This window comes from Oncorhynchus kisutch, linkage group LG15 (assembly GCF_002021735.2).
Source record: "Oncorhynchus kisutch isolate 150728-3 linkage group LG15, Okis_V2, whole genome shotgun sequence".
Lineage (NCBI taxonomy): Eukaryota > Metazoa > Chordata > Actinopteri > Salmoniformes > Salmonidae > Oncorhynchus > Oncorhynchus kisutch.
In genome coordinates, this window is record NC_034188.2 from 51230170 (window position 1) to 51242635 (window position 12466).

The following is a 12466-nucleotide window of genomic DNA, read 5'->3' on the forward strand; positions in this document are numbered from 1 at the left end:
TTTTGTGTGGACCCCAGGAAAAGTAGCTGCTGCTTTTGCAACAGCTAATGGGCATCCTAATTAAATACCAAGATCACCCCTGAACACTGAATATTTTAACCTTACAAATCGATAAACATCTTAGTTAACTACCTTACCGTAGCCATTTGTTCCCTGGTTCATTGAAGGAGTGAATTATTTTTTACAAAGACAAGAAGTCATTTGTTGTAATTGTAATGTTGTAGGGTGGCCAACCACCCTCCTGGAGAGTCCAGGAGAGCTAATGGGAGTGCAGGCTTTAGCTCCAGCCCTGCTCAAACACACCACATTGTAAAATAATTCAGTTTCTCTGTAGGATCTTGATAAGCTGATTCTGGTGTGTTTGGGCAGGGTTGGATCAAAAGCCTGCACACAACACAATTGCAGCATACAGCACAATTATAAGTCACCTTTTTGGCCCATGGTGTTAGACATCTTTTGGGGGGGGGTACAAGTGACTTGAGGTTTCGGACAAGTAAAAAAATCTGTCCTATTTCTCTGAAGAAGGAAGTGGCAAAAGGTCAATGTATGATGTCCAAACTTGTCTACGATTGGTTCACGATCTACGATTGGTTCAGATTTGGTTCCGACCAACCAAATTCGGTCTTGTTTAGGGGCAGGGCTCATTTTAAGATAATAGCCAGTGTGTACAATAATACCCAAAGGAGGATGTTGCATATTTATACCTTTGTGTAGGATACATCACCTGAAGAGAATGACATTCATATCCATAATAATGCCTTTCTGTGTATTACAGAACAGGGACCCATGATGAAATTCCGTTATCACAGTTCCGTTACCGGGTGTAAATCCACTTCACTTACTGTAGTTCAATAACCAAAATTGATTTTTTTTCAAAGTCAATGTCTCATGTCATAGCTGACAACCCCAGTGTTTCTGCAGACTTGGTTGAATCTTAATTCGGAGAATTACGTTTTTGGAAAACGTGGACCCAAAAGACTGATGGAGATTTTACCAAAATTATGTTACCGAACTTTGCATCTGCATTTGTAAAATGTTCAGTGTCAATTGTTAAAAGTAGCCCTTGTGCATAGTTGTATGGTTTGTTGAATGGTTTTTGCATGGCACACATTTTAAAGTGAGAAATCTGAGTCTCGGCGCAATTCCTTTTCTGTGGAACTGCCCTACTATAAAACATGCCATAGCAACACTCTTGCATAGCGACACCATTTTCAGATCACAACCCTGTTTATAACCCTGCCTTCTTTGCTTTGTAGTGTTATGTGCCACCTGTTTACCACAGTGGAATAGGTCAGCCCAGGAATTGTCATCAGCGTACTATCATCAGTGGTAGTGTAACACGGGGGACTGATAAATACTGTACATCTAATGAACTAATGGGTTCTCGTGCCTCTGAAGTAGACAGGCAGCGAGGACGAAAGCAGGGGGAGCCTTGTCTGTCCTTTAGCCTACCATTAGGCTCAGCTTAAAGCGGGTCACAGGCCAGTTTAATATGTAACTAATTGAGACGGTGCTCTCTGTCGTCTGGACTGGAGCCGGTCAGTGTTGAGGTAAAGGTCCAGTTAACCCCGCCGATGACGACGACGGCGTTATACTGAAGGTCAGATAAAACTGGAATGGTTATGGCTCTCTATTCCACGGGGGAATGCGTTTGTCTACGCTCTCAATTTCTATGCCCTGTCAGTGTTGTCGAACATTCTATCAACTGAGCACGGGGCTCCTGCAGTGGGCATGGCTCAAAGCCAATTTATGCTTGATCCGTGAACACGTGGTCGGAGGCTCCGCATGGAGGGTGTGACGCAATTGCGGAGGTGCGCGCAGAAGCCAAATTGAGTTCCATACCGCGTCGCTTTGATCCTCCCACATTTTGTAACGTTGGGGAGGGCTCCGTATAGCTCCGCATTGACGTGATCGGGGTAACGGTAGGTGGGGCGGGAGGTCCTGTATGGACACAAACTCACTTCCTTGACAACTTCCTGTCTGAAACCCTACCCTTCAAAGAATATCTTAAATAAGACATCTTATCCCCCCCCCATACATTTAAAAAATAAATAAATAATGTAATTCACTTGTCTTTCCCTACTAGCACTGACTTTGCTGATAGCTACTTTATTGAAGAAAAATGTACTTACTACGACTGAGATGTGGTTGTCTCACCTAGTTATCTTATATATGTAATCCGCAGTAGGGGGAAACAGAACCACTGGCCCGCCCCACCACCATTGTTATTGTTTATTGAGCTGAGGAGTGTTGTCCTACATGGTCCCTGAAAAATTGCAGTGGGGGGGTTAGTTGTTTCCCCTAACTTCTTTGTCGTTGTAATATCGGACGTGGTTGTTTCACCATTAAGGATTCCAACTTTAAGTTGAATGCACTACAACTGTAAGTCGCTCTGGATAAGAGTGTCTGCAAAATGTGTGTTGTCCTGCTCTCTTCCACTCCCCTCTGTGCTGTTTGTTCTATGCGAAGGGCTCATTGATCTCCGGGCTAATCACTGCCAGCCAGCCCAGAGCCCTGCAGCAGGACGTAGGACCATGAATTAACAATGGCTGCCCAGGTCTTATCACCAACCAGCTCTCTATCAACCTGCAGCCCAGGCAAAAGCTCCACACTCAGCCTCCCTTCGTTACAGAGACTGGTTGTCCTGGATCTCTCAGCCAGCCCCCTTTTGATGCATTTTTCATACATGTTTTACTCTGAAAATATATATTAAAAAAATATGAAAAAATAAAGAAATTCCTTTTGATATTGATCTCTTTTGCGCTGCCACTTGTTTATGCACCCAGTGTAGTAGGTGTGAGTGTTGCTGTAGTGTTACAGTAAACAGAGTCTGGGTAGATAGAACTTGCTTTCCACTAACTTTTGAATCCCCCATTGTATTGTCCCCTTTCTACTATTAAACCTACAACCGTCCTACCTGTGGTCTTGGTGTGTATATATTATCTACAGTTTTGGATTCTCTCTCTCTCTCTCTCTCTCTCTCTCTCCCTCCTCTTTGTTCTGTCTTCACACTGACTCTCTATGACTAACTCAATTCAGCGGGTAGTAAGTATTCTCCAAACTATGCCTCAAAAGCCCCGTTCATTCATCGTTAACAGTGGTTTTAATGTGTTTACTAAATACATAGACGAATTAACATGGACTGGGTGTGGGTTCTTTTTGCTGTGCACAGCTGTGTTTAGTGCTTTGGGGCTTTGTCTAGTGGTTTTCTTGTTCCCTACAAGCCTGATTGTTTAGAAAGGGCCCGTCTATCAAAATGGTATGAATGTTATCTCCCTCCTTCAGTTCTACCAATAGGAGCTCTATTTATGATTTTGTAGGCCTGTGTTCTGCCAATGGAATCTGTTGTGTAGTGGTGAAAGTGCTTGCTCTGAGAACAGTGTGTGTGTGGGTCTTGGAAAGAAACATCCGCAAGTGATATCTCCAGACAGCATGATACCAAATTGAACAGCTATTACATCTAGGTAAATGTTACGAGACACGCAATTTCAGATCATAATTAGTGATGCTACATCAGCCAGTTCAATTTGTCCGCAGAGTCTTTTTTTCAGGAACCAGAGGAAAATGTTGTTGTTTTTTTTGTGGAGAGGAAAGCAGCTAACATTCAAAGCAGCCGTTTGAAAGGCAGTTGGGCTTCCCTAGTTGCCCAATTAGTCTCTTTCTCTACGTATGTGGATTTGTGTGTTAGTGAGAACTGTACCATCGCGTCTTGTAGAACTGCTGCTGGCTTAAAGACAACACTGTTAGATGTGAGATAATTATGTATCCTCACATAAGATCCTTTTCTGCTGTTTTGAAATGTACAAAGCAGGGAAGAATGTAGCAAACAAGCCTCAGGAAACTACTTTTAGTATGGTGGGTAGTAGAATGTCAAAAAGAGGTTAAATGTGAAAGAATGCATCAGTGAATAGTTACTGACTGTACTGCAGTTGTCTTAAGTAAGTTGTAGCATTCCAACAGCTTTGCTTCTGACCTCAATCTCTTCAGGAAACATTCAGCGGTGAAATGGGATCACAGATGAAACATTATTAACATCACACAGCAACGATGTGGGAATTTTAAATGAGACATGGGACAGCCTACAAATAATGAATTGAATAATGACAATGAATCTTTCCCACAGTCTTTTATATTATTTATTTTAAAAATCTACCTTTCTCTCCTTCTCTTGTAGAGTCGGACCCAAGGCCAGTAAGAATCTTTGCATGGAAAGACCGTCCTGCAGCCTCCTCCCTAGAGCTTGTGGGCATGGCAGGATGAGTGTCTGCGTTCGACGATGATGGCAAAAAAGCAAGATGCAAAGGCGCCCACCTACAACCTGGTCGTGGTGGGCCTGTCTGGCACAGAGAAAGAGAAGGGGCAGTGTGGCGTGGGCAAGTCCTGCCTGTGCAACCGCTTCGTCCGTCCCAGCGCAGACGACTTTTACCTGGACCACACCTCCGTGCTAAGCACCAGTGACTTCGGAGGACGCGTGGTGAACAATGACCACTTCCTGTTCTGGGGGGAAACGGGGCGGGTGCTGGAGGAGGGGCCGGAGTGCAGGATGCATGTGGTGGAACAGACAGAGTTCATTGATGACCAGACGTTCCAGCCGCACCGTTCCACAGCGCTCCAGCCCTACATCAAGAGGGCAGCTTCCAACAAGCTGGCCTCGGCAGAAAAGCTGATGTACTTCTGCACAGACCAGCTTGGGCTGGAGCAGGACTTTGAGCAGAAGCAGATGCCTGAGGGGAAGCTGATGGTGGATGGCTTTCTCCTCTGTGTGGACGTCAGCAGGGGCATGAACCGCAACTTTGACGAACAGATGAAGTTCATCACTAATCTCTACAACCAGCTAGCCAAGAACAAGAAGCCAGTGGTTCTGGTGCTCACCAAGTGCGACGAGGGGGTGGAGCGCTACATCAAGGACTCGCACACCTTCGCCCTGGCCAAGAAGAACCTCCAGGTGGTGGAGACGTCAGCACGCTCCAACGTCAACGTAGACCTTGCCTTCCTCACCCTGGTGCAGCTGATAGACAAGGGCCGGGGCAAACCCAAGATCATCCCCTACTTTGAGGCCCTGAAGCAGCAGAGCCAGCAGATCGCCTCGGCTAAAGACCACTACGAATGGCAGGTCAGCCGCATCGTGAAGAACCACAATGAGACGTGGCCCAACATAAACCGGCGCATGCAGACCTCCCCAGAGTACAAGGAGTATGTCTTCCTGGAGGGCACGGCCAAAGCCAAGAAGCTCTTCCAGCAGCACGTCCACAGGCTCAAACAGGAGCACATTGAGCGAAGACGGAAGGTCTATCTCAGCACCCTGCCTCAGGCACTGATTTCCCTAGTCCCTGAGCTGGATGAGATCGACCACCTGAGCTGGTCCGGGGTCCAGAAGGTTCTGGAGACCAAACGGGACTTCTCCCATTGGTTCGTTGTGTTGGACGACACCCCCTGGGAGACCACGCCACACATAGACAACATGGAGGACGAGAGGATTCCAGAGGATCTCCTGGAGACCCCTGTGGCCGAGACAATTTATGAGAGCCACCTGGAGCACCTGAGAAACGAGCGCAAAAAGGCGGAGATGAAGTGGGAGTTCAAGGAGAAGCTCAGTGCCTCTCCCTTTATCACAGCAGGCAAGCCCTGGGAGGAGGCACGCAGCTTCATCATGAATGAAGACTTCTACCAGTGGCTCGAGGAACAAGAGTACCTAGACATCTACAACAGGCACCAGAAGGAGATCATCGACCGAGCCAAGGAGGACTTCCAGGAGCTGCTGCTGGAGTACTCAGAGCTCTTCTATGAGCTGGAGGTAGACGCCAAGCCAAGTAAGGAGAAGATGGGGGCCATCCAGGAGGTGTTGGGGGAGGAGCAAAGGTTCAAGGCCCTGCAGAAGTTACAGGCAGAGAGGGACGCTTTGGTTCTCAAGCATATCCACTTTGTCTACCACCCCACCAAGGAGACCTGCCCAAATAGCCCCCACTGTGTGGACTGTAAGATTGAACAGGTTCTAGCCTCCAAGTTCCCCACTCGATACTCCTTCTTTGATAGCCATAAACCAGGTGACGGGAATGCAGATCGGATTAATCTGGTCATTCTGGGTAAAGACGGCCTGGGTAGAGAACTGGCCAATGAGATCAGGGCTTTGTGCACTAATGACGACCGGTACGTGCTGGATGGGAAAATGTATGAGTTGTCCCTCCGGCCCATAGAGGGCAACGTTCGGCTGCCGGTCAATTCCTTCCACACGCCTACCTTCACCCCCCATGGCGTCCTGTGTCTCTACAACTCTAAGGAGTCACTATCCTACATTGTGGAGAGCATTGAAAAGCTCAGAGAGTCCACGCTAGGCCGAAGGGAAAACAGTCTATTTCAGCTGCCCATGAACCTGCTCCTAGTCACCAAACGGGGAGTAGGGTCCGTCAGGGACATTGGGGGGGAGACGGCCCACACACTTATCCTCCAGGGGCAGCAGGTGGCTGGGAAGCTACAGTGTGGTTACCTAGACCCCGCCTCCCCTGGGGTGGGCTATGGACGCAATGTGAACGAAAAGCAGATCAACCAGGTGTTAAAAGGTCTGTTAGAATGCCGTAGGCCCCCTGGGAGCATAGGCAGCAGCTCCCCTCCTTTACCCCCTTCCTTCAGAGACTCTCACTCCCAGCCCATCCCCGAGACAGACCTGCGGATAGTCATGTGCCTGATGTGTGGGGACGATTATGACGTGGAGCAGCTCCTCTCGCCTCTCCTGCTGCCCCAGCACTGTCGGCCGGCCTCCAGCCTGAGCAGTGGCACGTCCGTGCTCCTAGAGCTCACGGTGGGGGCTCAGAGGCACACCATCGACCTCTCCCTGCTCTCCTTCCACTCCTCATTTGCCCTACGGAAGAGCCGGCTGGTGCACGGCTACATCGCCGTGTATTCGGCCAGGCGCAAGGCATCCATGGAGACCTTGTGTGCGTTCCTGTGCGAGGTGCAGGACATCATCCCCGTGCAGCTGCTGGCGGTGGGGGAGAGTCAGGCTGAGCTGTCGGACTCTGAAGTGGCCAGGGAGCAGGTGAGCCAGGGGGAGGAGCTGGCCCGGGAGATCGAGGCCAGGTTTAACACAGTAGTGTGTGGGCCTGGAGGGGTGGTGGGAGGCCTGCACAGGATAGACCTCTTCCAGCCCTTCCTGAAGGAGGTTGTGGAGAAACGCACCATAGTGGAGGCCACACACATGTACGATAATGTAGCAGAGGCCTGCACCACTGAGAGCATGAGCCCGGCCCGCTGCAATTCCCCCAGCCCCATCAACACCCTGCTAGACTCTGAGGAGGATGTGGAGCCCTCGCCCCCCTACCCCGATGGTACCCCCACCTCCCACCTGGGGGGTTTTAAGCTCCCTGACCTGGAGTCCAGCGACGCCTTCTCAGTCATCTCCGAGATCAGCACCTTCGAGAGCAAGCTCAACAACAAGGTGCCCCCGCAGGTACGGCCCAAGCCCCCTGTACGGAAAGTCAACCTGGGGCCCTACATGGACCAGCAAGGGACCAACCGCCGCTCTTTACCGCCTGCTGTCACCTGGGCGCCAGGCAGCGACGGTGGCTACGACCCCTCGGACTACGCAGAGCCCGTGGATGCCGTGATCAAACAGAGGCCCACGGAGGAGGAGAGCATCTACTCGGTGCCCCACGACAGCACTCAGGGCAAGATCATCACCATCCGCAATGCCAACAAGCATTCTAACGGCGGGGGCAATGGCTCGGATAGCGAGGCTGACAGCAGCTCCCTGGAGCGGAGGCGGAAGATGTCTGCTCTGGGGGTGAAGCCGCGGCTGTACCGCGACCGCTCGAAACGCCTGGGCAAGTTCAGCAGCTTCCGCACTAGCTTCTCTATCGGCAGTGACGACGAGCTGGGGCCACCCAAGGCACCAGAGGAGCTGGGTGGGGCGCACAAGGGGGACAACTCTATTAACGAGGAGGGTGAGGACCCCAAGAGGAGGAACATCCTCAGGAGCCTGCGCAGAAACACCAAGGTATGTGCCCCAGGGTGGGTGGGTGTGTGTGTGTGTGTTTATCGTTCATCAATATGGTCACATCAGATTGCATACTTTCAGTTTTTATTCTTCATACCGGTCACATAGAGAAAGAGAGAAACTGGTGTGATTCATTGAGATTTCCCCCTATGAATGACTTAATATTGTTTTTATTTAAATGTATTTATTTAACTAGGACAGTCAGTTAAGAACAAATTCTTACTTACAATGACGGCCTACACCGTCCAACGCTGGGCCAATTGTGCGCCGCCCTATGGGACTCCCAATCACAGCCGGTTGTGATATAGTCTGGAATCGAACCAGGGTGTCTGTCGTGACGCCTCAAGCACTGGAGATGCAGTGCCTTAGACCGCTGCGCCACTCGGGCACAATCTCTATCAAGCTATTATAGACTACTTTAATGAGTTTCATCTGTTTAATAGTGTTGTCTTCACTTACCGCCTTGATCAAAGTGACTTAGCAGCAGCGTTTCCCGTTGCATTGTTCAGTGTATATCACCTGTGTGAGTATATGAGCTGAGCTCAGAGTAATTAGCACTGTGCTCTAAGTGTGTTGCCAAAGGGAGGCTTTTGTGCTTGTCTTCATTACTTCTATACCTAGGGATTTCTGTGTCATGTCTCTCTGCTCACTGGGGCCCATCTGATTTGAGTCTGACAGGCTCTATTATAGAGGGTCTAGGTCTAGCTTTCCTTCCAGGCTCTTAAAATCAGTTCTGCCTTCTCTCACTCTGTGGTCCTACTTTTCTCCTGCGCCGCTGGAGTCCTCCAAACCCGCCCAATCATGGCCCGGAAGCAGAGAGAAACTTCAGCTATTGATCTCACCCAAGCTCAGAGAAACTCTTTTAATGTGTTTCCCTGAATGTACATGTGTTTATGTGTGTGGTGCTGTCATTATTTCACAAATGGACTTTAACCCATGCTGACATAGCTCATTATAATTTGACACAAACACCATTAAAACTGAAGTTACATGTTTGCCAGCTTAGTTGGCCATTTCTTTCACCGGCCACGTGAATGAGGGCATTAACGAGAGTAAAAAAAAGAGATAATTATTTTACCGCCCCCTCTCCCCCCTCCGCACTGTCTCTCTGTACAGCAGTTGTGTTTGATCTCAGATAATAGCATCCCTAGCTCGAACCCACTCACTCATCCCAAATGACAAACCTTGTTACTGCTACAGCCCTAGTTGCAGTCCCAGCTGGCTAGTTTTTTTTTAAACGTTTCCTTCGGTAAGTAGATCTGTGCAGAGTAAACCCAACAGGTTTATGACATGCCCTGTTCCCAGGTGGGCTGTCTTTCTAATCCGGAGAGTTCCCTGTTGCATCAGTGCATGAAGTCAGACCTGCCCTAAGAGCGTGATAGGGGGCAGTCTCACCGAATGAAGGGAATAGAGAGTGATTGGCAGATGAGTGGTCCAGCTGTGCGGCATGTTTTCAGTAGTGCTCTAGTGCTGCAGCAAAACATGCCCAGAGACTAGTGGGACATGCCCTGGGTTTATTTCCTCCTCCTCCCACACATTCTCCTTCCCTTCCTCATTCCCCAACTCCGCCTCTCTTTAACCTCCCTGCTGATGAAGAGGGATTGAGGGAACATCGGACTCAGACATGGGCGTCAGCCTCACTTTGCCCTCCCTCCCCTCTCTTGCACAATCTGCACCCTCCCTCCCTCTCCTCAGACACTCTGCAGTGAAACATTTGACCCAGCGCCGTCAGTCGTATCTGCCTGCCATAGTTCCCGTTCACACAGAAAGGCTGACATAAGTGCCACCTAAGTGGGAGCGAAGGCAGTGTATATGATTAGACTGGCTAGGGGAGAGACACAAACCACCCTGTCGCTGTGTGTCTGCCTGCCTGGCTGTGGGTGGGTGATAATTACCTTCGATGTCAGGAGGGAGGACAGGCGATTTATGTTTTCACACACAGTGATGATGTCCCTTTACGCCATAAACTATATGAGTGTTTTATATATCCTGAATGATGCTCCGTAACATCACACATCTAGAGAGAATTAGTTGGCGGAACCAGTATAGGGGGAACTTAATTTAACCACCCCAAACAAATAAAACAAAACTGCTTAATGGGACTAAGCTAGCTACTCCCCTTACTGCAGAGCACAGCCATAGGGCTGATCTGGGGCCTGTGCCCCAGCTCCACTTACATTAGAGTCTTTATTACTTAATGGGAGCCAAAACAAGGTCATCAGGTTCCCAGATCAGCTGTCTCTCTATTGATGAGGGTCACTATAGAACCAGCTGTAGCCTAGCGTGCCCTTAGGGCACCGCACATTTGGTTCATTATAATCAACAAAGAGTGTTCCTGTAAGTCTGACCTGAGGTCAGGGTGGAATCAGCCAGTCCTGTCTCTGCCTGGCTGCCGTTAGGCCTCAGCAGTGAGTACACAGTGGAAGCTAACTAACCCATTTCTCCCTGTTCATATACACTCACCTCAGACTGTGTCTGGCTGACTTGAGGTCTCTCTCTATCTTGTTCTTTCTCTTCTCTCTCTATCTCTCTCGCTCTCTCCAACGAGGGGGTAAGAGAGCAATGCGCAATTGGCTAGAAAGGTGAAACTGTTCTCAAATCAGTTAACCTCTCTAGGGTACGTGGGACGCTAATGTCCCACCTGACCAACATCCAGTGAAAGTGCAGGCCGCCAGATTCAAACAACAGAAATCTCATAATTAAAATTCCTCAAACGTAGATGTATTATACACCATTTTAAAGATACACTTGTTGTTAATCCCACCACAGTGTCCGATTTCAAAAAGGCTTTACGACAAAAGCATACCATGCGATTATGTTAAGTCAGTACCTAGTCACAAAAAAACGGACATTTTTACAGCAAAGAGAGGAGTCACAAAAAGCAGAAATAGAGATAAAAATGAATCACTAACCTTTGATGATCTTCATCAGATGGCACTCATAGGACTTCATGTTACACAATACATGTATGTTTTGTTCGATAAAGTTCATATTTATATCCAAAAATCTCTGTTTACATTGGCACGTTATGATTTGCCTCCAAAATATCCGGTGAAAGTGCAGAGAGCTACATCAATTTACAGAAATACTCATCAAAAATGTTGATGAAAATACAACTGTTATGCATGGAATTAAAGATATACTTCTCCTTAATGCAACCGCTGTGTCAGATTTCAAAAAAGCTTTATGGAAAAAGCACACCATGGAATAATCTGAGTACAGTGCTCAGAGACCAAGCAATACAGATACCGGCCATGTTATGGAGTCAACAAAAGTCAGAAATATCATTATAAATATTCACTTACCTTTGATGATCTTCATCAGCATGCACTCCCAGGAATCCCAGTTCCACAATAAATGTTAGTTTTGTTTGATAAAGTCTATAATTTATGTCCAAATACCTACCTTTTTGTTCACGTATTTAGTACAGTAATCCAAATGCGCAGGCACTAGATCCAGACAAAGTCAAAACAGTTATATTACAGTTCGTAGAAACATGTCAAACTATGTATATAATCAATCTTTAGGATGTTGTTATCATAAATCTTCAATAATGTTTCGACCTGAGAATTCCTTTATCTTTAGAAATGAAAGGGAACGGAGCTAACTCTCACGGGCGTGCACCTGACTGAGCACATGGCCTTCTGGCAGACCCATGACTCAATAAGCTCTTGTCTCTCCCACTTCACAGTAGAAGCTTGAAACAAGGTTCTAAAGACTGTTGACATCTAGTGGAAGCCTTAGGAAGTGCAATATGACCCCACAGACACTGTATATTGGATAGGCCAAGACTTGAAAAGCTCCAAACCTCAGATTTCCCACTTCCTGGTTGGATTTTGGACAGTTTTAGAAACGTCATAGTGTTTTCTATCCAAATCTACTAATAATTTGCATATCCTAGCATTTGGGCCTGAGTAGCAGGCAGTTTACTCTGGGTGCGCGTTTCATCCAGACGTGAAAATACTGCCCCCTACCCCAAAGAAGTTAAACAAAATGAGAGACAGATTGCAAGGATGGGGCCTCATAAAACAAGAACAATAAGGCAGGCGAGAAAAGCAGAGTTTTGGGGCTGTGACTGCAGCCAGGGGAATGTAGGGTGGTGGGCAGGGCGGTGGTGGTGGGTAAAGTAATGGAGTGGGGTAACTGGAGCAGATCGGCCGGACAAGGGCGGCTAGGCTCACTCAGAAGATCATGCTGAGCCGCTCTGCTCTGCTCTCTGCCTGACAGTCCTACGGCTCTCCAGCCCCAGTACCTAGCCAGCCGTGGAGCTCTGCCCCAGCTCTCAGCTCAGTCTGTCTGAAAGGCTTGAACGGCACCGAAGTAGCCGTAGTAGCTTACAAGATAGAATTGAATTCTGATAACAGCAGTAAGTTAGGGACCTCTTAGAAACTAAGAATGTTTTTCGGGTTGGGGTAATGCCCGGGGGATGCAGTGTCGTGGAAAGAGAGTATGACAAGGGAGAGGAAAGAGAGTATG

The 12466-nt window shown here is 48.2% G+C and overlaps 1 protein-coding gene across 2 annotated transcripts in view; it reads left to right on the top strand.

Annotated features, from left to right (window-relative positions):
• The window catches only part of arhgap35a (Rho GTPase activating protein 35a), an 84275-nt gene that overhangs the window by 49340 nt on the left and 22469 nt on the right, over positions 1-12466 (top strand). For both annotated transcript variants that reach the window (XM_031790469.1, XM_031790470.1), the window contains exon 2: positions 4175-7990. In XM_031790469.1, the coding sequence (XP_031646329.1) occupies positions 4277-7990 (3714 nt within the window). In that variant the 5' untranslated portion in view covers positions 4175-4276. The remainder of the gene's footprint in view (positions 1-4174; positions 7991-12466) is intronic.